At 42.6% G+C, this 27615-nt stretch overlaps 1 protein-coding gene across 4 annotated transcripts in view; it reads right to left on the reverse strand.

Moving 5' to 3' along the window:
• LOC115168930 (forkhead box protein J3) overlaps positions 1–27615 on the reverse strand; it is a 97766-nt gene that overhangs the window by 1487 nt on the left and 68664 nt on the right. For 3 of the 4 annotated variants that reach the window (XM_029724453.1, XM_029724454.1, XM_029724455.1), the window contains 8 exons: positions 21635–21727; positions 21378–21497; positions 12028–12220; positions 8379–8675; positions 4925–5026; positions 1942–2130; positions 1565–1666; positions 1–1474 (listed from right to left, as the gene is read on the reverse strand). The exon at positions 1–1474 is cut by the window's left edge and continues 1487 nt beyond it. In XM_029724453.1, the coding sequence (XP_029580313.1) occupies positions 1362–1474; positions 1565–1666; positions 1942–2130; positions 4925–5026; positions 8379–8675; positions 12028–12220; positions 21378–21497; positions 21635–21727 (1209 nt within the window). In that variant the 3' untranslated portion in view covers positions 1–1361. The remainder of the gene's footprint in view (positions 1475–1564; positions 1667–1941; positions 2131–4924; positions 5027–8378; positions 8676–12027; positions 12221–21377; positions 21498–21634; positions 21728–27615) is intronic. The other variant, XM_029724457.1, reaches the window with a different exon arrangement.

A 27615-nucleotide genomic window follows, 5' to 3' on the forward strand; every position in this document is an offset into this window, starting at 1 on the left:
AAAAAAGGAAATAGGGGTTATGCATTATTCTGAAATAACAGAGGAAACAGGGACCCTGAGGGCTTCGTACCATGGAGTTACTAACAGGACAGTCCTGATGAACGCTAACACATACTTGCACACTCTCACACAGGCACAGACACCGAGATAGATAAAACTGTAGACACCATAACACCACCAGTAAGGGATTGACAGGCGATACATACATAGCATTGGCCCAGCGTCACCATTTTTTTAATGAGCACAGCGTTAAGAAAGTGGTGACATACAAAGCACAAAATAACTGCTACACTGGAAGATTTTTATTCATCAAACCATTGAAAGTTAAAGCAAGTTACATTTTTTATTTCAAATCCTTAATGTCTATGTAAGGGTGCAATTCAGACCTGGGTTCAAATTCTATATAAAACTTCAGCTGTGCTTCATTGAGCATGCCTTTTGCGATGGAACCAATAGAACCGTGCTTAAAGTGCAAGCCCCGCCCATCTGGCTGAAACAAATGCTCAAAGAATTTGAATGATTTCAAAAAGCATTCGAACCGAGGTCTGGTGTAATGCGATTTCTCCTCTGACCAAATACAGTCAATTCCCTCTGCAATATAAGCCTGCAACCACAAGATGGTGCTCAATTCCATACAGTTGGCATTGTTTGAGTCAGTCAAAGAGATCAGACACTTGTTAGAATGAGCATCCTTATCTGGTCTTCCCTCAAATTTCGAACTAACTATTTCTTGGAAGTGGCGAAAGTATCCTTCCATGGATCACTCCTGTCAGATAGGTGAGGGGAGCTACATTGAGGGACAAGGAGTTGCAATACTGTCCGGACTAACTGGCAAGATGCCAGACGTTTGTGTAGCAATGGAACAAAAATGAATCACTTTGAGTCTTGTTCATTTGTATAATGGCACCATCTTTTTCATCCACGCCCATTCCTTTCAGCTTAGTGGCAGGCGGACGTCCTTTGAAAAAAGTTATTGTGAATCACAAACCCAAGCTTCCACTTTCAGTCTTCAGTTGAAAGAAACGAGAATAGAAGCATGAATAAAAAAATATATACTTCACCGACACTTGTAAAACTGTTGGCACTCGGAACACTGAGACGAGACAATGCAAACCATTCCAAAAGTGTTTTTTTTTTCCTCAAATGTGACCATCCAACTTGTCTACTGGCAAACGTTGACTAGTCTCCCTCTGTGTATGATTGTCTTCAAAGTCACTCTCTTTACTCTCGTATAAAAAGACCAAGATCATGGGATTGATATTCCTCTTCTGGAATGTCTCTTTTTTCAGGGCAGGTGGTCGTTTCCACTCTTCTCACACCCTCTCTCTATCCCTACTTTTCTTCCTCTCTTCAGGGTGATTCTAAACGATGGCGTCCCAGTCAAAGTCGTCCTGGATGTCGTTGGTCGCCAGCCTCCTCATCTGGTAGTGCCCGGGTGGCATCATGTGCTGCTGGTTCATCTGGTCATGGTGCCCTGAGAATGGAGGTAGACGTGTAAGGCAGCTGGACGCACACACACACACACACACACACTTAAGAGGGTCTGAGTAGTTAGCAGTAGTACCTGTCACCGTGGAGCCTGCATTGCTCATGGGGGGCATGTGGGGGTAACCCGGGGGTCCCATCATTGAAGACATGTTCTGTCTGGAGTCCATGTACAGATTACCTACAGGAGATGAAGACATCCAACAGGAAGCAACAGTCATTCAGTTCTTACCTCAACTCCACTGATCTATGGACTGTGATAAGATCAGTAAAAGGAGACTTCGTTTTAAGCAATCCAACCCTTTCAGATCTATGGGACGCACGTTAGAGGTTGCCCTTAGGCATAGACCTAGGATCAGCTACCGTCCTCAACCCTAACAGTTACCATAGGGGAAAACGCAAAACTGAACTTAAATCAGTGTCTAGTGAGGCAACTCCATCCTAATGGCCACTGACCCGTGTTGATGTGCTGGCTGGGCTTGCTGGTGTGCATGGGGCTGTGGCAGGCGGGCAGGGGTGGCCCCTGTGGTGGGATGATCCCGGTGCGCGTGAAGAACTGGTTGATGGAGGAGCATAGGTCTGCCATCTGGGCCAGGTCCAGGGACCAGTTGTTCAGCTCCGCCTGCCTCATGCTCTCCTTCAGTCCTGTCATAGATATACACAGACAGGGGGTCGTTCTCATTTCACTAGTCCTTAGTGGTTTCCTCTTCTCCTAGTCTCCTTTCCCTCACCTGCACATGACAATCATACTCATAGCATGATGCTGCCACCACAATACACCAAAATACAAGTGTTTCTTTCTGTGTTGTATTTGATCCAAACCTGTAGTTTCTAATTTAGCCCATTCACATCCTTGTACTTTGTTTAGTACAATATCAAAATACACTTAGACAATTCACATTGAAGTTAAGACTGTCATTATCTATCATACTTTCAGTGTCAAAGTTGCGATTGAGAAAATGGAGAAAAAACAACTGAACAAAAACAAAAGTAATGTCTCATGAGCTGAAATAAAAGACCCCAGACATTTTTTTATATGCACAAAAAGCTTATTCCTCAACTTTTGTACACAAATTTGTTTACATCCCTGTTTCTCCTTTGCCAAGATAATCCATCCACCTGATAGGTGTGGCATATCAAGAAGCTGGTCAAAAAGCATGATCATTACACAGCTGCACCTTGTGCTGGGGACAATAAAAGGGATAGGAATCTCCAGCTCCACCAGAGCTGTTGCCAGAAAATGTCATGTTAATTTCTCTACAATAAGCCACCTCCAACGTAGTTTTAGAGAATTTGAATGTACGTCCAACCGGCCTCACAACCGCAGACCATGTGTAACCATGCCAGCCCAGGACCTCCACATCCGGCTTGAGACCAGCCACCCAGACAGCTGATGAAACTGTTGGTTCGCACAAGCGAAGAATTTCTGCACAAACCATCAGAAACCATCTAAGGGAAGCTCATCTGAGTGCTTGTCATCCTCACCAGGGTCTTGACCTGACTGCAGTTCGGCATCGTAATAGACTTCAGTGGGCAAATGCTCACCTTTGATGGCCACTGGCATGCTCGTGAAGTGTGCTCTTCACAGATGAATCCCGGTTTCAACTGTACCGGGCAGATGGTAGACAGCATGTATGGTGTTGTGTGGGCGAGCAGTTTGCTGATGTCAACATTGTGAACCTCTCCAGGGTGTTGGAAAGTGTGGTTGCCGTACAGCTCCAGGATCATCCCAATCGAAACAACCTGTTTGAGAAATTCCAGTCTGAGTGAAGCGTTCAATACCACTATCCTCCTCGAACGCCTCCGGGACGATGGTCCCGCCCTGAGTTGGTTCTGCTCATACCTCTCCGTCAGAACAGAATATGCCTCGCTAGGTGGGTCCAGGTCCCAGACCCACCCTGTCAACTGCGGTGTCCCACAAGGATCAATTTTTGGACCCATCCTGTTCATTCTGTATATGCTACCCCTTGGCCGTGTCATCAGCCGGCATGGAATTTCATTCCACTGCTATGCCGATGACACTCAGCTGTATGTAAAAACTGCCCCAAGTCCCTCTGCTGCGTGTGCCTGTCTGAACACCTGCCTTGAATAGGGATAGCAATTTGAAATAATTTCACTATTCAAATAATATAATACAACATTTTCGGATACCCGGTTACTCAAATCAATGTAAAGAAGCTAGGCTAGTTGAGGCTATTTGGCTGCGCTCCCTATCCTTGTCTACAGCAACTCCATTCAGATTAAACAGCCTACCTGTCGGTTGCTCATTGTAGCATACTCCTTCCATTTAGCTAACTTAATACCATAATTTTAACTCTGTTGCATTGATTAGAGATCTCCCACTTCACGTTGCTACACATGGAACCTCTGACTAGTGCCAACAATAAGCTACTGTACATGCGGTCCAGCACTCACCCATAACCTACCTCACCATTGCAGGCCAGAACATTGATCTCATCCTCAGTTTAAAATCTGGGTGTTAAGCTCGACTCCTCTCTGACCTTCGACGAGCACATAAAACATCTGTGCAAAGCATAATTCTTTCACCTTAATAACATTGCCAAACACCGTCGCACCCTTACTCCGTCTGATGCTGAGAAGATCATCCATGTCTTTAGATGCCAGGATGGGGGCGAAGTGGTGTTCATGCACTCATCAGGATCCTGGCAGCACTGTTCTGAATATACTGGAGCTTTTGGAGACTCCTGGCAGTGATCCCGATGAAGAGTGTGTTACAGTAGTCCAGCCTTTAGGAGACAAAGCATCTCTGGACTGGCTCCCCGTCTCAATCAGAATCAAGTTCAAAACCCTTCTGCTGACATTGCATAATTATATATTTTTTTTACCTTTATTTAACTAGGCAAGTCAGTTAAGAACAAATTCTTATTTACAATAACGTCCTATCCATGACAATGCCCCTCCATAGCTCAAAGAATTGCTCGTATCCCATAACCCCACCTGTAATCTCAGAGCGATAGCCTGCTCCTCTACGTTCAAGCTTTGCTCCATGGGAGAAAAAAATAAAGAAATAAAATAAAAAAATACAAATCGGCTTTCTGCTCGACCGCCCCCGCCTCTGGAATGCACTCTCGAACCACCTGAAGGCATCACAGACTCCTTAAAACCCTCCTCGTTAGGAAGGCCTTCCATTAGATATTGCTGTGTTCCTTGTCCTTGCCCCTTGTACCGTCAGCTATGTTCTTTGTGTAAGATGCCCTGCCTAGTTGTGTCCTTTGTCTATGTCTTGTTTTTATTTATTGTAATGCATTCACTGTAGGACTTTGATAGTTTTTCAATGAAAAGTGAGTTATAAATTCAGTGCATTATTATTATTACTATGCGTGTGATAGAAGACGTTATAAGAGCATTATACACATGGTGGTCCAAAGAAAGTGTTACCACCGTTTCTTCACTTTAGGATAATGCAAGTCCGTGTTACCTTGGAATGGAGAGAGGTCCACGTCAGCCCAATTGTAGCTGCTGGCAATGCGACAGCTTTCCTTCAGCCAGTCCAGGTTGGGGTACCAGTTGGCGGACAGACCTGTGCAGGCAGGCAGACACACACACACACACACACACACACACACACACACACACACACACACACACACACACACAACCTGCAGTGATTCCTCCCAATTTCTTCTAAGACAAATTATTTCAGGTAGGGGGAGTGGGTAATAGAGCTAAACGGGCCAGGCAGGAAGACCCAGCTAAGTAACGGTAGGGGAAATGTTAGTCTTGTCCACCAGCCAGCTCTCTATAACATTGTTGCAATTACCCCAGGGACGAGGTTTGGGAAATGTTGACAAGAGCACAGTGCTGTAATCAACAGAGTGACAGTCAAGGACCAACAGAAGTAATGTCATGTTTGAGTCAGATGCAGTGATGCTTTTGACCACAAGATGTTGTTTTTTCACATCACAGACATTAGTGAAGAGGAAAGATTTTCTGCCTTTCATCACAAACCCAAATGGCAACACATTTGAAGCTGTGGATCAAAGACGGGGATTGCTTTTATTCATCCCAGCCACTGTGGAGGGAGAACTAACCCAGATAATGGAGCGTCTATTTGTATAGGGCTTTTCTCTGAGCCGAAAGCACAGTGTAGAGGCACAGGAAAAACAAAGTCTAGGCAAATGAAAGAGCGTCGGCGAGGTTCAGAAACGCCTGTCTCCGAGTTTGTCAGCTTCACAGAGCGTAATGCGCTTTGAGGAGTAGCAGAAAAACAAACGACATAGCTACAGTGCCTTGCAAAAGTATTCATCCCCCTTGGCGTTTTTCCTATTTTGTTGCATTACAACCTGTAATTTAAATGGATTTTTATTTGAATTTCATGTAATGGACATACACAAAATAGTCAAAATTGGTGAAGTGAAATGGAAAAAATTACTTGTTTCAAAAAAATGTCAACTGAAAAGTGGTGCATGCATATGTATTCATGAATAGTTATGCACGCTCAAGTTTCCTGTTTTGTCTTATTTCTTGTCTGTTTCACAATAAAAAGGCATGTTGTGTAAATCAAATGATACAAACCCCCCCCAAAAAGCAATTTTAATTCCAGGTTGTAAGGCAACAGAATAGGAAAAATGCCAAGGGGGTGAATACTTTCACAAGCTACTGTAATATAATCAGTGTTGGAGAGTATGGAACTACATTTCGTTCAACTTGTAATTAAACTACATTGTGCAGTAGCTTGATGGTAGTTCAACTAAATTCAAATCTAGGTCCTGTTTTCAGTAAATTACTTTTTTTTGACCATGTAGCGGTGTAGCTAACTACTGGAACTACACACTGCTGTTTTACCATGTAGCAGTGTAGATAACTACTAGAGCTACACTACTGTTTTTGCACAAAAAAATGAAAATATGGGCAATGTAGAATTTCCTTTTTCTGTATCAGACCTGCTTAATTCTCACTTTAAACAGTTTGTGTTTAATAGGCTAAATTACACATTCTGTTAACATATGATCCCAAAGTGATCTGTTCTTGCAATTTATAGTCTGACATTTCAGATTTTGATATGACCATTTTTCACAAAGTAGTTTGGATTTAAGTATGCTCTCTCTAATTCTCTCTCTCTCTCTCTCTCTCTGAGGACCTGAGCCCTAGGACCATGCCTCAGGACTACCTGGCATGATGACTCCTTGCTGTCCCCAGTCCACCTGGCCGTGCTGCTGCTCCAGTTTCAACTGTTCTGCCTGCGGCTATGGAACCCTGACCTGTTCACCGGACATGCTACCTGTCCCAGACCTGCTGTTTTCAACTCTCTAGAGACAGCAGGAGCGGTAGAGATACTCTCCATGATCGGCTATGAAAAGCCAACTGACATTTACTCTTGAGGTGCTGACTTGTTGCACCCTCGACAACTACTGTGATTATTATTATTTGACCATGCTGGTCTGTTACGGATACAGGTAGTGTGTATCCTGTATTTGTATTTCTTTTCTCTCCTTCCCCTCCCCACAGGTGACAATCATCACTCCCCAATCAGTCATCAATCAGTCCCCAATCAGAAGACACCTGTTCCTTTTCCCTCAACCTATCACAGTCCCTTTCCCTTGGTTTAAAAACCCAGTCAGTTGTTTTCTCCCCAGCTCATTATCTCGCTAGCTCATTATCACTCTGTGTTCATTATCTCTCTGTGAGATCAATCTTTGTGTTCATTCTCAATCTCTCGCTCTGTGTCCCCCTCTCTCTATCTCTGTATTGATCTCTTTTGTTTTTACAACTACATGTCACATTTGTCCTGTGAGTATTGTTTTGTTGTTTGACTGTTTGTTTGTTTGGTGGGAAAAGGGGGTACCAAGACAAGTCGCCCATGGGCATACATTACCAGTAGGAATACTGTGTCTAAGTACCCTAGTTAGAACTGAGCGGACCACCCTCTGTATTTTTGGTTAGTTAGCTAGCTGTTGTGGAAATAGGCTAGTCTAGCTTAGGGGTGTTTTTGATAATTGTTTCTTTGCTTGGGTCCAGCTCAGCCCCTTTTCTCACACCCCTTTACCGTGTGTTTTTAAAATAAACCTTTTGAGTTTGACGGTAGATTTCAGTTGTCTGTGGTTTTTGGTTCTCACTGTTACTTGTCACGAATATAATTTGCATGATTTATGTTACGGGTCTCGTATCCATCCCCCCTAGACCGCTGGGCCAAAGGGATTCGTAACATGGTCATTTATGAACATTTGAACATCTTGGCAATGTTCTGTTATAATCTCCACCCGGCACAGCCAGAAGAGGACTGGCTGGTTCCTCTCTAGGTTTTGGCCTTTCTAGGGAGTTTTTCCGAGCCACCGTGCTTCTACACCTGCATTGCTTGCTGTTTGGGGTTTTAGGCTGGGTTTCTGTACAGCACTGAGATATCAGCTGATGTAAGAAGGGCTATATAAATACATTTGACGTAGTGAACTACTTTTTAAAAGTAAACAATATTTTTCTTAGGGGTAGCTTTAGTGTAGTTTAACTTTTTCCAGTGTGAAGTAATTGGTAGCTTGATAAACTATATTTTCAGAGTAGCTTCCCCAACAATGAATATAATGGAATCCATGCAGAGCATGTAGATATCAATGCTACATATAGTAAGGGACTAGCATTTAAGGATAGTCACTGTTCCTGAGGCCTGCCTGTAACTCCAGACACACCGCAACTATGAACAGCTAAAAGCAGAGCGTGACCGTCCTATCGCTTGCTGTCGCTACGGTATGTTATAGCGACCACCTGCTGGGTGACGACAAGTGGTGGTTGTTTGCGCTGATGATTCAACATATAGAATAGGCTGGAAATTAATGGAAAACTATGGCCAATAGTCTAGTCAGAGGCACTCTGCTGTCCATCGTTTGGGCTTGTTTGCTCTCTGACAGTACAGTAGTGTGCACTGTACTGTCGTGTCTTACAAGTGTTAGTGCAGGTCATCTCTGGTCGTTGGCCAGTATGGTGCTGGGACTGCTGCCCACTGTTGGGGTGCTGGCTGTGTTGAGGGTGTTGCCCATGTTGAGTGTTCGGATGAGGTTGATGTTGGTTGTGCGTCACGTGGGGAGAGAGGTGCTGCGAGAGAGGTGGGTGGTTATGAACGTGACCATGGTTGTGTTGGTGGCTGTGGGCACTGCCACTGCTGCCCACACAGGGGGAGTGCTGATAGGAGCACGATGTCCGCGGCTGCTGGCTCAATTCACTGGGCATACCCGTGATACCTGCAGGGCCAACCACACACACACAGACAATTAACTAACCATTCTGCCTACCTGTAAATCATTTTGCTTATGCATTTTCCTTGACTCTCCTTTTTTTTCTTCAGTGTTTGTTGTTTGCAGTAACGTCTTTGTTGTAAAATCGCAAACAGACATGGCAGTTTCACCATTAAGGATTCCAGCTTTAACACTATGTTCATATTTATATATATTTTCTTGTTTGCCACAACAAAATAAATGCTACTATGCTACTACAGTGCAGCATGTGACTGACAGCTGCAGAGATGTTGTCTCTAATAAATAATACTGAAGCAAACCAGAGGGATTTCATTCGGATGGTTTAATGGAATTTAATCTTAAAATAGAATGGAACACAGAGCGACATTTTCTTCACACAAAAGTGCACAGATCGGTGCAAAAAATACCATAAACCTAATTTTAATCTGGCAGCATGATTTAATTTGTAACATTTAAATGTATATAATATTAAGGAGGCGATTTATTTAACTCGACTAAATTTCACCAAACCGAGCAAAGCATAAATAGTTGCCTCCTTAAATGAATACACATTAACGCTAGGGGTGTAACGGTACACATATTTGTACCGTATCGGAGACCTCGGTTTGGTCAGCACTGTGAAACCCAATAAGCACATAAAAAAAATATATGAACAAAATTAAAACACTAGGCCTATAGGCTATGCTTACGCTGTGTTGTAGACCTATGCCGCTGGAGTAAATCTAAGCTGGAGTAAATCTAAGCTGAAAAAAACAAACATTTCAGGCGCACTTCAAACTGCCCTTTTTTGAGGCGCAACCGGGAACTAGTTCTGTGCGATGGCGAGTGGTGGGGTCAATAAACCAGAATTGGAGGATCCGCCATCATCCTTTAAATCCCCACATTTTGGTTTCCCATTAGATTACAACGCTGGTGGACAGAGTTGTGGATAAAACGTTAACAGTATGTCGCCACGCTCAATGAGAAATAGCCAATGCAGCTGTTAATACATTTACGCCGGAGCCAGACGGAAACGTAAAGCAACACAGCATCGTCTCCCATCTTCATTCAAGCAGCCCTTGGCAGCTGATTCTGACCGAGCCAAATAAATCACAAGAGCGATAGGTAGGCTATGTTTATATCTTTTACAGTCTTTGGTTTATAGCCACGGATATGCCCCCATTCTCGGTGGTTGAGAATAGGGTGTTTCAGCATCTCGTGAAAGTGCTCAAGCCACGTTACGAACTTCCCTCGTGCACTCACTTCAGAAAACAGGTAGTATCGCTCTATATAAGCAAGCCAAAGCTGAAGTTTTCAATGAATTGATCAATGCACCCTGTGAAACACAACCAAAACAAACTGCAAATGCATCCAACAAGTGTGTAGTCACCAGCTTGATGTATAGTCATTGCGTGCTAGGAATATTGGACCAAATACTAAAAACGTTGACTACTTTAATACACATACGTGGATTTGTCCAAATACTTTGTTCCCTAAAATGGGGGGGGGACTATGTACAAAAAAAGTGCTGTAATTTATAAACGAGTCACCTGATATGGATAAAAAATACCCTCAAATTAAGGCTGAAAGTCTGCACTTTAAAAAGGTCCAATGCAGATGTTTCTATCTCAATATCAAATCATTTCTGGGTAACTATTAAGTACCTTACTCTGATTTGTTTCAAATTAAAATGGTCAAAAAACAAAAATTGCTTCTTAGCGAAGATCAATTTCTCATGCAAAATTATTGCTAGTACTCTCTGGGAGTGGGTTTGAGTGGGGATGGAAATCTAGCTGTTATTGGCAGAGAGGTTTGGAACTCTCTTATTGGTCTTTTAACTAATTTACCACCAGGTGATGTCACCAGGCAGGGCAAAACTCCATCCCACCACAACAGGCTGAAATTGCAGGTGGTCTTTTCAAACAGCTCTTAGACTAAAAAAGGGCATTTTCAAAATTTCACAGTATCATTCCAACCTCAGTGTGGAAGTATATAAGACATTTTGTGACTGCACTGGGCCTTTAACCTCAGTCATTGTATCATCTAAAATCCAAAGTGCTGGAGTACTTACCTGACAACTCAAACTGAATTTATCCTCTGCTCTATCATTCGCTACATACTTCAGTCTGAGACTGCCATCATTTAAGTTATTTGTGGTTGAGTCAAAATAAAGGGTGTTGTACAAAAAAAAGTAATCAGCGATTGGATGATCTCTAACCAGAGTATCAAAGCCAATGATAAACATTCAAAATGCTGCTTTAGCCACGTGTGTTATGGCTCTGGCCCAACCCATCAGTTTCTGGGACCAATCAGATCTCGAAAGGATTTCCATTCTAGAAATCCCCTGTGAGGCATACTCATTGCGGAGAAGAAACTTATGTCCATGGGCGTAGTGTAGCGTTTGGCCCGAGCAAGGAGTTTGGGTAGCCAAGCAACTGGAGTACAGAGCCAAAACAACCACAAAATGTGTCAACTACTTTCGGACCTCACTGTGTGTTCTTTGCATGATAAATTTGCCCATATTGTATGGTGGGATTACAGCAAACTGCCAATTCATAAAAAAAGGGGCTTGGACCTTATACACTGCAGGATGGAGCGCTATCGTTGCAGTGCCATTCCAGCCATTGGGTTTCAATGCTCCCCAGAATGTGTCAGTGTTATATATTCTTGGAGTGATGTATATTTAAGTTTTGATATTTCATAATTGTATAGCTGTACACAATTCAGCTCGTTCCTGCGACTTGTACAAAACATTATTTTCAAAGGTTGATTTCAGGCAACAGTGAGACGATCGACAGAGCGTGTCCATGTCTGGGGTTAAAAAGGTGGATCGTAATACAAGCAGGAGGAAGGCTGTTGACCCAATAGGAAGCAATTACAGAGAAGCTTCACAATCTAATTAGCAAGTTTCAAAGCTACTCCCACAGCCACTGCACTTCTCCACTCAAGTGTCAATACAATGTTTTGTTTTTCTCCAAATTCGCCTTGCTCGTTTGACCGAGTAACGCAACGATTGTAGATATGTGGCACAATTTATTATTTGTATATGCAAGTACAAAAGAGGAATACACACAAATGCTTTTATTACTGTTTAACATATGTGTCCAATCTGCGGTGTAGGAGATTATTTTCTAGGTTAGCTAAAAGCACAAGGTAATCATTCCCACTAGTGTTTGCCATACTGTTTTCTCATCAACTGGGTATGACGTTAGCTGTGCATGTGCTTGTTTTCTTTCAAACGCTTTAAAGACGTTTTGATAGAGCTTGCTTGGTTGCAAAATGCACCCATCTGTCACACCAAGCAGGCTCATCTAAAACACTATTTCAACCCCCGGTCTGCTTCAGAGTACTGACCCACCTTGCTGGTTGAAGGACTGCTGAAAGACAGACTTATAGAGGTTTTGGAATGAGACACTGAGGTCCTCGAAATCAGAGAAGAGGAGCTGCTTGTCCTGCTCGGCCACACTGTACTGGGGTTGGGGAGGAGGAGAGGGAGGGGGAGGAGGCTGCTGTAGACTCAGAGACTGGGAGGGCTCCAAGTGACTACTGACCTACAGAGAGATAGAAAGAGAGAAAGTCACTTATTTTCATTACTTTAGGTTCAATCACTAAAAAGGCTGAATTCTAACTTGAGATATCCACACTGTGTCTGTTTTGGGCATGGCAATGGTAAACACGTGTTCAGTATCCCTGTCTCCTGCTGGTCATTCACCCTTCTAACCTGAGGGCCCAGGTCGATTGTACCTACAGTATAGTCATGGGCACCTGACTGTCTTAAAGTGGTGGTACAAATATATCTTTTTTATTTTTAGGTTTTGCCACAAATTATATTGAACTCGAGTACCCCAAAAAAAATCTAGGCCAGAAAAACAATATTTATCTATATGACAACACTGTTGTTATCATAACCATTACAGATAACAAATCCTAATTACCATAATTTCCGGACTACTAAGCGCACCTGAATATAAGCCGCACCAACTGAATTTTTTGTAATTTTTATTTTGAAAATAAATAAGCCGCACATGTCTATAAGCCGCAGGTGCCTACCGGTACATTGAAACAAATGAACTTTACACAGGCTTTAACGAAAAACGGCTTGTAACAAAAATAAATAGGCTTTAACGAAACACAGCTTGTAACAAAAATAAATAGGCTTAATGAAACATGGCTTGTAACAAAAAATGTAAAATTCCTCACGCTGCTGAGTCAATTCCTCACGCTGCCGTTTCCAACGTCTTATCATCGACTCATTAAGACCAAGCTCCCGTACAGCAGCTCTATTTCCTTTTCCAACAGCCAGATCAATCGCCTTCAACTTGAAAGCTGCATTTCTCCGTGTCTTTGCCATAAGGGTGACCAAATGACTACCGTAATCAGAATGATGGGAAGTTTGAGAGCGCTCGATTTAATCTAAAACGTAAACAAAAAAAGTTGTTTGACCTTAACCCGTTCGGCAATTTCATTGGTCTAATGAAAGCTTCATGCCGCCAAAAAACTGAGCATGTCACAGAATGTGTTTTTTGGGGAAATTTGTTTTGAAAGCGTGAAAAATCCATATATTAGCCGCGTCATTGTTTAAGCCGCGATGTTCAAAGCGTGGGAAAAAAGTTGCGGCTTATAGTCCGGAATTTACGGTACTAAAATGCCCCATATATATATACACATTTATGATTGATTTATTGAAACCTTAATATCAACTGGTTATATTATATCGTGAAACACAATATAAAAAAAGCAGTAACCTCCGCAGTGGCGCATGCTTGTAGAAGCCTATGGCCGTGCAATGACATAGCCCTTTTTTGTTCATTTAGCAGACAATCTTATTTCCAGAGCCCTTATCAGTCAAACCACACCTAATTTATAAAAAACATGTAATATAACAGAAAAAATCTAATAATACTTTTCCAAACGAAAGAGTTATTCTCAAAGTTTGATCATTTGAAACGGTGCTCAATTTTGCGAGTTGAACAAATATATATCTGATTTAAAAACCTAAAATCTGTCTTTTCGATATACAGACCCTCAATTGAGTTTATTCTGCCTGTTTGGAATTTTCTAAAATGGACAATTCCACATTGAACACTGCATGGTGATGAATTACGGCCACATCTGTTTGATTAGTAGGCCTAATGATTCTGATGAAAATACGCTCTGTATTTATCAAACAAATGTTTTTTTGCATATTTTCAGTGTGGAACCTGTCTATATTTAGGGTGGTTACATTTTACATTTACATTTTAGTCATTTAGCAGACGCTCTTATCCAGAGCGACTTACAGCAATGAATACATGCATTTTTTTTGTACTGGCCCCCCGTGGGATTCGAACCCACAACCCTGGCATTGCACACACCATGCTCTACCAACTGAGCCACAGGGAAGACGTGGAGACATGGTTATAGCCTATCCCTAGGCTAACCAATTCTAAATTGCACTAGCAGTTCTCAAAGTAGCCTAAGAGGAAAATAGACGGGACACAATTATTCCAAAACTGCAGCTCGTTGTTGGAACACATATCTCCCTACTTTAATCAACCAGTTAATTTTGAATTTATGATAAAACTGTCATTTGGCAAGGAATGTAGCTTGTGTATCCCATCAGATACGTTTTTATAGGCATGTATTTATGTAGGCCCAATGGGAGCTTGTGTGTCCGCACTCAGGACTCATGTGTAGACGGAGTGGTCAGAACGCAATTGAGTGAGTGAGGCAGAGGGAAAAGGGAATTTAGGGAGAACAGCATGATGTTTATTTTTGTTTTTTCTCCACTTTGGGAGAACAATTATTTCACAGATCATATAATATTAAGCCTACTGATTATTTCTCACCATCTACTTGCGAGCTACTCATTGACAGCTGTGAGCTAACGCAGTTTTCTGCAAAGGTGCAACCTTTTGTAGGCTGATGGAAGGCTACTCAGAGTCAGTGGGAGAATCTGAATTGAATACCACTTGCGTCCCCTCCTTCTCAAAACCCATTGGATGAGAAAGCCAGAGGTCCCTACCCTCTGACCTTCTCCTCCAATGGGTTTTGAGAAAGAGCTGAGGAGCGAGGAAGCGAGCAATTGAGGTTCTCTCAGAGGCTTTGATACAGCGAAGCCTAATCAGACATGCTCATCATGGTTCTTACAGGCAAAGTGAAATTACTACATTTCCTCGTGCTGCTCTCAAAATGACAGGTAACAACACCCTGAGTGCATCAGGTATGAAACAATGATACAAATGTAACAGCCCAACAAAAACAGACAAATCATTTTATTTTGCAGGTGACTTCATTTTAAAACAAGTGGTGCAACTAGTGCTTTCTAACTGCCCTGAACCAACACAGTGGACCAACTAGTGCTTTCTAACTGCACTGAGCCAACACAGTGGAGCAACTAGTGCTTTCTAACTGCACTTAACCAACACAGTGGAGCAACTAGTGCTTTCTAACTGCACTGAGCCAAAACAGTGGAGCAACTAGTGCCTTCTAACTGCACTGAGCCAACACAGTGGAGCAACTAGTGCTTTCTAACTGCACTGAACCAACACAGTGTAGCAACTAGTGCTTTCTAACGGCACTGAGCCAACACAGTGGAGCAACTAGTGCTTTCTAACTGCACTGAACCAACACAGTGGAGCAACTAGTGCTTTCTAAATGCCCTGAACCAAAACAGTGGAGCAACTAGTGCTTTCTAACGGCACTGAGCCAAGACAGTTCCGCGCAAGAGGATAGAAAATAACTTTCCAGTGGGCAAAACCATTCATCTTGAGGCGACAGGTTTGCAAAATGCAATGTGTTAATTATTATTTATACAACGGTGGGTCTAATCCTGAATGCTGATTGGTTAAAACGGCATTCCAGCCAGTGTCTATTCCACAAATTGCCACCAGCTAAATCTATGACGTTAAAAAGCCTATTTACTCTGTTCCATCTGACTGCACAATCCACTGTATCAACCCAACCAGGTAACTTATAAACTTGATCTCCACTATAAAAAGCATCTAGACCAGGGCTGCCCAACCCTCTTCCTGGAGATCTACCATCCTGTGGGTTTTTAGTTCAAACCTAATTCACCACACTGGATTATATTAATTAGCTGCTCAACAAGACCTTAACTAGTAGAATCAGGTAAGCTAAATTAGGGTTGGACTGAAAACCTACAGGACAGTAGATCTCCAGGAAGAGGGTTGGGCAGCCCTGATCTAGACATTCTTACATTTCTTTTAGCCAGAGATTTGTATAAACCTTTCTGTCTGTCTCTCCAACATTTGCAAGATTGTTTCAATATTCAAATTCGATCTCCAGCTGTCCGATAGTAATGAACATGTCGGGAGTCAGGATGACAGGCAGGCAGCTTTTCTCAACCCTTCGCAATCATGAATCAGCTGGCTTCATTTTTAATGAGTATACACACAAAAAAATATATATTAAAAAAAGGCAAAACAAAACACAGCTAATTTGCAGTCTTTCCAGCTTCAGTTTGAAGTTATTGTGTTACTGTAGCTGTGTTGTTGGCTAGCTCCTCTAAACAGTGACCTGACAAGCTAGCACATTTTCTATGCCAGGCGAAATCGCGCCTCATTAGCTAGAAAACAGCTTAACTTTTTAGGGTATAGGGGGCAGTATTTTCGATTTCGGATGAAAAGCGTGCCCAGAGTAAACTGCCTAATACTCGGGCCCAGAGTCAAATATTTGCATATTATTAGTAGATTTGGATAGAAAACACTGAAGTTTCTAAAACTGTTTGAATGATGTCTGTGAGTATAACAGAACTCAAATGGCAGGCGAAAACATGAGAAAAATCCAACCAGGAAGTGTGGAAATCTGAGAATTGTAGTTCTTTTGAATCCCTATCGAAACTACAGTGTCTGTGGGGTCACGTTGCACTTCCTAAGGCTTCCATTGGCTGTCAACAGCCTTCAGAAAGTTTTTCCATCCTTCTCCTGTTACTGGGCAGAGAATAGTAGCTCAGTCAATGAGTGGACTGCCTGAGGACAAAGGGCTTGGTGATGTGCAAGCCCGCTAGCGCGTCCCTCCATTTTCTTCTTGAATGAATACGCCATTGTCCGGTTGGAATATTATCGACGTTTTATGTTAAAAATACCCTAAGGATTGATTGTAAACAACGTTTGACATGTTTCTACGACCGGTAATGGAACATTGACTTTTTGTCTCTGGTACTGCGCTCACGCGTTATGCCTTTGGGATAGTGATCTGAACGCACAATCAAAACGGAGGTATTTGGACATAACGGACATTTCTTGTGGAAGTAGGAGTCCTCGGGGTGCATTCTGACGAAGATCAGCAAAGGTAAGAGAATATTTATAATACTAATTCAGAGTTTTGTTGGTGCCAGAACTTGGCGGGTAGCTGTATAGCTTGCTATGTACTCAGAATATTGAACAATGTGCTTTCTCCGTAAAGTTATTTTGAAATCTGACAAAGCGGTTGCGTCAAGGAGTAATGTATCTATAATTCTTTCAATAACTGTTGTAAATTTTATCAACGTTTATGATGAGTATTTTTGTAAATTGTTGTGCACATTCACCGGACGTTTTGGTGGGAATACATTTTCTGAACATCACGCGCCAACGTAAAATGCTGTTTTTGGATATAAATATGAACTTTATCGAACAAAACATACATGTATTGTATAACATGAAGTCCTATGAGTGCCATCTGATGAAGATCAAAGGTTAGTGAATATTTTAGCTGTACTTTTGGTTTTTGTGATGCATGTCCTTGCTTGGAAAATGGCTTTGTGGATTTTCTTGTGAAGTTTATGTCCTAACATAATCTAATTTTATGCTTTCGCCGTAAAGCCTTTTTGAAATCGGACAATGTGGTTAGATTAACGAGAGTCTTCTCTTTAAAATAGTGTAAAATAGTTGATTGTTTGAGAAAATGAAATTGAGATTTTTGCTGTTTTGTATTTCGCGCCATGCTATTTCACTGGCTGTTGAATAGTGTGGTACGGTCACGTCCCACCTAGCCCAGACAAGTTAAACAAATGCAAATGCAGCTACTTTGCTGTTATTCTGGCTGCACTTTTTGACTTGACTGTAAGTTAGCCATAGTTGGCTAACTAGCAAGCAAGTATGGCAATGGAACATTAGAATGAACGACTGGGTCGCGTCCATAGATACAGAACAAAAAGACTGAATGACTTGGTCGTGTCTCTAGCTGGATACCGCCCAACCGTAGCCGGCAACTCCAATGGCCTCTCTTTTCCATCGTCACCCTATTCCTCATAACTCTTGAATCAGTAGCCTAGCACAAAGCACGTCCCATTAGTAGCAATATAGTTTGGCCACTGATTTTGAGCAATTCAAAATATATATATATTCAAGGAAAGAAACACCTTGCTCTTGCTTGCTGGATATAAAATAGGCTACAGTGTTCACAATGAACTGACGGTGAAGTTTGAATGGCGAGAGCTTCTCTGGTGTGCTGTGATCACATTGCCTTGTGGTAAAAATGCAATAAACAGGAATCCTCTGTTCTCCCCACAACCAGTGTTAAAATGTTTCCAATCAAATGTATGAATTAAGTTAGAACGTATTCTTATCAGTCTAATTTGCATAAACATTGATTGGATGATGTGAGGGTTATCGAATCAGGATCAAATCCTTTGATCTCCTCGAGCTCATTAATGATAGCATGTTCAGATTTTAAGATTGCCGAAAGGCCAGTGTCATTGGCAAATGGCAAGACTGGCAAGGAGCGGAATATAATAGCTGAACAGAAACGGCAACCAGGCTAAGGAGGGTGGGGGGCGCAGTGATTGGTAATCAAAAAAAGGTGTACAGCTACCTCGCCCACTCAAAAAAGGTCAATTTGAACAGTTTCTTCCAATGATCCTAAGCAAAGAATTCAGTCAGGTCCACATTGTCTACTCAGTCACACAGACCCAATGACCTTTTCTAAAAACAAAAAAACAGATTGGTTTCCACACTGTGGCAAAATTTGTCCCTTAGTCTATTATGTTTTAAGTCTTTGGGGTTATTTTCTTTGGCTGACACTACAGGCAACGAGACAGTCACAATAGACAAACACCACAATGCCACAGGAGTGCCTTAGTATAAATAAACTGCCTGTGGCAATCCTGATGGCACCGCAAGAGTAGAGGTGCTGGAAGGTATACATCTGTAGAGTGGGAGGGGAAAGAGGAGACGAGCAACGGCATAAAGTTGTGTCTTAAGAAACACGTTCAAGAACAAAATACTGGGGCAGGTATTAGGGGATGGTTTCCCGGAAACCGGCCCTACTGTAAGTGCTCCGTGCCGGTAAGGCAGAAGAACATTAGGCCTACTGGGGATTCAAGTTTCCACCGGGAACACACCAGGTGCCCGGTGTAGAATAAAACACAGGCTCTCAAGAGCATTTTTTCTGTTTTTTTTCTACCCCTTAATTTCCTAAATAAACGGTCTTTGCCTCAGTAGGTATTACCACACGGTGTGCGCGACCTGGAATAGATCAGGGGTTGTGTGTAGTGACTGTGTCACAATGCCGTGGCCTCAGACACAAACAATAACACAGCCTCAGACAAGCAGCATTGCCGCAATTACCACTGAGGTAGTGAGTCAGCAAACACTGATCCAAGACGAAGGTCAAGTACAGCAGTAAAGGTCTACCAATATAGTAGCACATTATGAATCATAATACCGATAAAACCTAGCGTTCAAACAAGGAAAAGGTTCCAATCATTTTTCCATCAATCATTTTTCCCATATGGGATTTAAGAAACACTTAAAATAAGGGCTGTGTTTTGTGATGTTTTGATAAGTGTAAATCTATCTAGGACAAGGTGACTTATCAATATATTATCCTGCATTTACCCCCCAAAATGAAATGCTAATTAGCTGCTGATGTGGCATCATAAAGAACTACAAATGCCATGATGATCTGGACGAGATTGCCGAATCGAGACAAAGGTAAGAATCTCTGGATTAACTAACTAATATTAGCTACATTTTGTAATTAATAAACTGGAAAAATGTATTTAAATGGACAATTCTGTGAACCGGCTTGTGCAAGCTAGAGATGACATGCAGGAGCTTGTAGGGATTTGTAGTCTTGCTTTGATACTAATTAGCATTTTTGAATCAGAGAGTAAATAGAGCCGACTATATTGATTAAAGTCTCCTTGTCCGAGAGAGATCTACATGGTTATCAAAACATCATGCCATGGTAAGACTACATGAAACACAGTCCATATTTTAAGTGTTTCTAAAATTCCCTATGGGAAAAATGAATGGTGGAAAAAACGATTGGAAACATTTCCCTGTTTGACCGCTAGATTTTATGGGACACAACTACTGTGGGGCTCTATAGCAACAATGGATAAATAAAATAAAATGAGCAGGGGGCTCTCAAAGCTACAATGAACAAAAATATAAACACAACATGTAAAGTGTTGGCCCCATGTTTCATGAGCTGAAATAAAAGATCACAAAATGTTCCATACGCACAAAAAGCTTCATTCAAAAAAAGTACACAAATTTGTTTACATCCATGCTAGTGAGCATTTCTCCTTGGCCAAGATAATCCATCCACCTGAGAGTTGTGGCATATCAAGATGCTAATCAAACAGCATGATCATTACACAGGTGCACTTTGTGCTGGGGAAAATAAAAGGCCACTCTGAAATGTGCAGTTTTGTCACACAACACCATGCCACATATGTCTCAAGTTTTGAGGGAGCATGCAATTGGCATGCTGACTGCAGGAATGTCCACCAGAGCTGTTTCCAGAGAATTGAATGTTCATTTGGCAGTGCGTCCAACCGGCCTCAACCACAGACCACGTGCATGGCGTAGTGTGGTCGAGCGGTTTGCAGATGTGAACATTGTGAACAGAGTGCCCCATGGTGGCGGTGGGATTATGGTATGGGCAGGCATAAGCTACGAACAATGAACACAATTGCATTTTATTGATGGCAATTTGAATGCGTGACGAAATCCTGAGGCCCATTATCGTACAATTCATCTGCCGCGATCACCTCATTTTTCAGCCCCATGTCGCAAGGACCTGTACACAATTCCTAGAAGTGGAAAATGTCCCAGTTCTTCCATGGCCTGCACTCACCAGACGTGTCAACCATTGAGCATGTTTGGGATGCTCTGGACCGACGTGTACGACAGAGTGTTCCAGTTCCCGACAATATCCAGCAACTTCCCACAGCCATTGAAGAGTGGGGCAACATTCCATAAGCCACAATCCACAGCCTGATCAACTCTATGCGAAGGATGAGGCAAATAAATGGTGGTCACACCAGATACTGACTGTTTCTCATATACACACGCCTACTTTTTTTTTTTAAAGGTGTCTGTGACCAACAGATGCATATCTGTATTTCCAGTCATGTGAAATGAATAGATTAGGGCCTAATGAATTTAATTCAATTGACTGATTTCCTTATATGAACTGTAACTCCTTAAAATCTTTGAAATTGCTGCATTTTGCATTTATATTTTTATTCAGTGTATATATAGGCAGTTTGGGTTACATGTTCCCTACCTCTACAAGTTGACACAACACTTATTTTGTGTCCCAAATGGTACTCTATTCCTTAGATGGGCCCTGGTCAAAAGTAGTGCACTATGAAGGGAATAGAGTGCCATTTGGGAGTGCCATCTTAGTATATCTACCTCCTCCTCAAGACATTGAACATGAAACAGCCTGTTGTGGCAGTGTTAGTGGTGACTGAATGGAGGTGTGACGTACCGGTGTGTAGCGGTGCACGCTGTTGAGGTTGACGGAAGCAAGGCTCTGGTTTGAGAGGCTGTTGTTAAGGCTGCTCCGGGGGCTATCGCTGCCCTTATTCTCTGTCTTGTACAACGCTACCTGGAACAAAGATGGTCACCGTTAATATATCACTTGCTGGAACACAGATGGACAATGGGTTAAATCACTTGCTGGTACAAAGATGGCCAGCGTTAACATATTGACAAAGAGGGCATGTCATTATGACAGACGATTACCTTGTTAGTTACTGTGTTGATTGCCAGAGTGGGAGAGGCATCTCCGTACATTATACAGTCCATTCGCAGGGTCTCCGATTCTAGGCTGTATGCCTGGAGAGAAGAGGAGAGAGAGAAATGAGAGAGCGCGCGAGAGAGAGAGCTCTGCAGAACATTGATGGAATGGGATAGCATCTAATCTGGAGCAGGTACCACCCTTAGAGTCTGAGACTGTGTTATACAGTAAACCATTACATATTAATATACAGTACATTTAGATACATTTGTGCATAAGGGAAATAATCTGACGAACAGACAGTCAGTTGGTCTCCCAAAACTGCTAACTGAAAGAAGATTGCATTGTTGCAAACCAATCTTTATGATACTCTAAAAGAGAGGAGCGGGTTGCAAGTTCCCCGACAGGTGCGTATATAGAATTAAGGGAATGGCTTGATTCAAGAGTTGTATGAACATAGGAGCAATGCAGGAGGGAAGGAGACAGTGAGAATTAGTGCTACTGTACATTTACAAAAGAGGATGGCAGTTGGTGTTAACTCAAAATGACAACGACAAGGTTCCAGTTTAACAACGTTTACTCCACCATATTAGCACAATACATGGTTGCCATTGCACTCATCTACAACGAGACTCCTGCGCTGGCGCACTAATAACAGAAATATAGGGATACTTAAAACATGAACTTAATCTCCCACTTTTCTTTAAAGACAAATAAAACATTAAAAACATAATTAAAATGTCCCAAGTATTATTTAAGTTACCCATTACAAATGGGTTGTGTGACAAAGTTTTTATTTGTATTACTCAAGCTGCTACTTTCCATTACTGTATGCCATTAGGAGCACAAGACCGGGTGCTCCGTTTTTAGTCAGACAGTCAGCAAGCTGTTCCTTTGTGGCCGACCACAGAACCCGCTGGATTCCCTGTGCTTGAATAAATTCCTTGATGCTGCTAATCTCAAGACAAAGTATTTTCTCTGTGACAGACTTGGTTGACTTCACAGCATCAACTAAGGAGTAGTTGTCAGTGACAGAATGTACCGTTTTCGCTCACCAGTGCTAAGCTCAGAACAGAGTTGCAAGACAGACAGCAATGTCAATTCCATCCACAAGAGCAAGGGTTTCTCCAGCAAGTGTGCTTTGGACAACCCTTTTGACTGAAAACTGATAGGTGAGAATCTATTAACACGATTAGATGTCCACCTTGTGTGCCTCCATCTGTAAGGTTCCCTAGGGAAGCATCACTGAAGGCAACTAATTTCAGTCACCTTTTCCAACATGCTGAAACTTTAGTCACTTGTGATTTCAGTTGAACAACTTTGTTTTCCTCATGAATGGTTTGTACAGTGGCGTGTTTTGTGTTGGATGCCAAGTTGCAGACATCAAACATTCTTATTTATTTTTGTTACTTTTACCCCTTTTTCTCCACAATTTTGTGGTATCCAATTGGTAGTTACAGTCTGTCTCGTCACTGCGACTCCCGTAAGGACTCGGGAGAGGTCGAGAGCCAAGCGTCCTCCGAAACACAACCCAACCAAGCCGCGCTGCTTCTTGACACAATGCCCACTTAACCCGGAAGCCATCCGCACCAACACATCCGAGGAAACACCGTGCACCTGGCGATCATGTCAGCATGCACTGCGCCCGGCCCACCACAGGAGTCGCTAGTGCGCGATGGGACAAGGACATCCCTGCTGGCCAAAACCTCGCCTAACTCGGATGACGCTGGGCCAATTGTGCGCCGCTCCATGGGTCTCCCGGTCGCGACAGAGCCTGGACTCGAACCCAGAATCTCTAGTGGCACAACTAGCACTGCTCCACTCGGGAGAGCCATCAAACATATTAGGTCTACTCTGTCTAACAACCCATAGAATTTGACCTCAATTGATCAGCTTCAATTCCACATAGGGGGGAATTCCTTTGTACGGGTCTTGAAGAATCCATATGGATAGGTTGAAGATTCTTGATATAGCTCTCCTGTTGCATCAGTATTGTTCCATCAACTGTAATAAATTCTATGCCAACATAACAAAAATCATCATGCTCCTCACGGCCGACCTGGAAAACAGCTGAGGTGTGGAATCACAGTTGTAGCAAAGGTCTGTGAGCCACCCCAGATGAAGTCATCAACATGACAGGCAAGTACTCCAGTCCCATTGCAGTCTTGATCAAGCCAATAGAAGACTGCAGGATCCACTTGTGACATTTTCCAACTGTACTCAGCATTGGTGCCTTGGCTTTGTTGTACCAGTAGAGTGATGCATCTCCCAGGCCATACACACACTTGTTTAGTTTCCACAGTGTTCCTTCGCTCTTAGCTTCAGGCAGAGGTCCGATGTGAATGTCCCTTGGCAGCTCTGTTCGCTGCAAAAATGCAGATTTGATGTCTATGGAATGAAGGTTCAATTTTTTCTGGTAGATCACCGTCAGCGGCAATCTGAGTGACTGTGGCGCATGTCGGTGAATCTTTTGGGAGTTCTTTAGCAGCCAGCTCCTCAAAACCTCTAGATGTGCTTTTGGCACTATTCCAGTTAAGGATTCTTTAAGGGTGCAAATCCACCCTGTTGAGACACATTTTTGGCCAATGTCTTTGACTTCCTCAAACACTCAATTTTTCCTCCAATTACTGAGCTCATCTAGCTTAGCTGAGTCAAATGACAGGTCCTTTATTTAAAGTACATACATTTTGAATGTCATTGTTTTTCTCGATTTTCCATTGGTTCAATTCTGAGATCATCTACAAGTGACAGGTCAGCTGACCCGGTTGTACCAGAAAGTGTAGCTGGTTCAGAGTACTGCAAGTAGTACCAGTTCTGGTGTTTTCCTTAGGCTTTTCCCTGCTCGTCTAAGGACGGTTGCTGTACAGTCGTGGCCAAACGTTTTGAAAATGACAGACATGTATGATGGCAAGAATGTTATTAAGAGTGATCAGATGAATTGTAATTAATTGCAAAGTCCCTCTTTGCCATGCAAATGAACTGAATGCCAAAACATTTCCACTGCATTTCAGCCCTGCCACAAAAGGACCAGCTGACATCATGTCAGTGATTCTCTCGTTAACATAGGTGTGAGTGTTGACGAGGACAAGGCTGGAGATGCTGATTGAGTTCGAATAACAGACTGGAAGCTTCAAAAGGAGGGTGGTGCTTGGAATCATTGTTCTTCCTCTGTCAACCATGGTTACCTGCAAGGAAACACGTGCCGTCATCATTGCTTTGCACAAAAAGGGCTTCACAGGCAAGGATATTGCTGCCAGCAAGATTGCACCTAAATCAACCATTTATCGGATCGTCAAGAACTTCACGGAGAGCGGTTCAATTGTTGTTGTGAAGAAGGCTTCAGGGCACCCAAGAAAGTCCAGCAAGTGCTAGGACCGTCTCCTAAAGTCGCTTCAGCTGCAGGATCGGGGCACCACCAGTACAGAGCTTACTCAGGAATGGCAGCAGGCAGGTGTGAGTGCATCTGCATGCACAGTGAGGCGAAAACTTTTGGAGGATAGCCTGGTGTCAAGGGCAGCAAAGAACCCACTTCTCTCTAGGAAAAACATCAGGGATTGGACTGCTGAGGACTGGGGTAAAGTCATTTTCTCTGAATCCCCTTTCCGATTGTTGGGGCATCCGGAAAAAAACTTGTCCGGAGAAGACAAGGTGAGCGCTACCATCAGTCCTGTGTGATGCCAACAGTAAAGCATCCTGAGACCATTCATGTGTGGGTGTTGCTTCTGAGCCAAGGGAGTGGGCTCACTCACAATTTTGCCTAAGAACACATCCCCCGAGAGGAACTTCTCCCAACCATCCAGGAACAGTGTGATGATGAACAATGCCTTTTCCAGCATGATGGAGCACCTTGGCACAAGGCAAAAGTGATAACTAAGTGGCTCAGGGAACAAAACATCAATATTTTGGGTCCATGGCCAGGAAACTCCCCAGACCTTAATCCCATTGAGAATTTGTGGTCAATCCTCAAGGGGCGGGTGGACAAACAAAAACACACAAATTCTGACAAACTCCAAGCATTGATTATGCAAGAATGGGCTGCCATCAGTCAGGATGTGGCCCAGAAGCTAATTGACAGCATGCTAGGGCGGATTGCAGAGGTCTTGAAAATAGACTCTTTGCATCAACTTCATGTAATTGTCAATAAAAGCCTTTGACACCTATGAAATGCTTGTAATTATACTTCAGTATTCCATAGTAACATCTGACAAAAATATCTAAAGACACTGAGGCAGCAGACTTTGTGAAAATTAATGTGTCATTATCAAAACTTTTGGACACGACTTGTATGTGGAATACTACTTTCTCTGTTCATGTATTTAACATTTTGTCCAGTTTTCAGATTGGAACAACCATGTTGTCTTAACATATGTGGCTGTTGTTGAATGTTTTCCTCATTTGAACGCTCAACAGTATTACTTGTGTCATGGTTGAAGGTCTCTGCTCCATTTCAAATGTCAGTTTCAGTGTCCATATCCTTGGATGCGACATCTGGTAGGTTTGTGTCTGTTAATGTGTCTTTTTTGTCATTTTCATTAGGACGCCGATTCTCAGCAACAGCCCTCCATCTTGTTGATCATTTACTTTCCACAAATATCACCACCATCTAGGCTAATGACTACTCCCGGTCCTTTCCACTCTTGTCAGTCAACTCGTTTGTAGTAGACTTTGTTTCCAGTCTCGTACTTATTGGTGGGTCGAAGCCGTTTACCCTGTGAATTCTCTCTGAACACTCTGCTTCAGTGAATGCTTTTCTCGCTGCATGTAGAGCTGAAAGGTGCTGTCCCACCCATGCACTCAGACTGGTCCTTTCTTGTGTTGGTGGCTTGTCAACCAGTACAGAGGGAAGATTAGGGTTCTGCCCAACACTAGTTGGTATGGGCTGTAGCCATGAACATTGTGCATTGAGTTTTTTGCCATCAAAGCCCAATCTAGGGCCGTTTTCTAGTCACATCCATCGTCTTGCTTCACTTTCAGCATAATCTGTGAGTGTTTGATTATGTCTCTCCAGAAGTCCATTGCTCCATGGACTGTATGCAGCTGTTGTCTTTACTTCCATGTTGAAGTTCTCTGCCATTTTTCTAATTTCATTATTATTGAATTCTCTTCCATTGTCACTGTACAATTTCTAGGGCGGGCCATGCACACTTACCCAGGAATGAATGAAGTGCCTGACGATGTCACTGGGTTTCTTTGTATTCACAATGCTTCCAGCGCTGAAGCGTGTGAAGTGGTCGATTATGTCAAGGTACCACACACTTGGTCCTAGCTCATGTAGATCTACAGCCACTGTTTCATTGTACTTGGAAGACAGTGGCAAACCAACAGCTGGTCTGGGCTTAGGTTTGCTGTATTTCTGACATGTCTCACAACTGTTAACTATCTGCCGTAGAATGGAAATACTCATTATTCCCAGAACTGCTGAGTAATTTCTGAAGTCTGTCAACTGTAGCATGTACTCCATGTGCTCTGTGTCCGTGCTTTGTGTCTGTCAGAATCAAATTTTTATCATGGACTCTGAGTGATGTCTGTCTAAAATGTTTACACAATAGTGCCCTGAGGTAGTACGTTCAAGGGTCAGTGGTTGTTTAAACATCACTGCCTTGTCATTTTTATGTGTAGTACAGACCCTGCCTTCTTGAGGTAAGTTTTGCTTAATAGTAAGGGGATATCTGTAGGGACCACCTCTGTTTCAATGTGACACTTAGTCTGACACATTTTTGCTGGTATCTTGACTCTTGGTAGAATGGACCATTCTTTGACATCTCTGCTTGTTGTGTCAATCATGTTTTGTACTTTCATATTTAGTTAATTGACATAGCTATCAAGCCATTTTGCACCACAAACTGTGCGTGTACATGCAGTATGAATCACAGCAGATCCTAAGGATTCAACTATAAAGATCTCAGTATCAGAAGCAGATTGGTTTGAAAACAGCGTAATGTTACACTGCTCTCTCTTGGTGTTTACCTTTTCCTCTGTTAGTTTA

Source organism: Salmo trutta, chromosome 30 (genome assembly GCF_901001165.1).
Source record: "Salmo trutta chromosome 30, fSalTru1.1, whole genome shotgun sequence".
NCBI lineage: Eukaryota > Metazoa > Chordata > Actinopteri > Salmoniformes > Salmonidae > Salmo > Salmo trutta.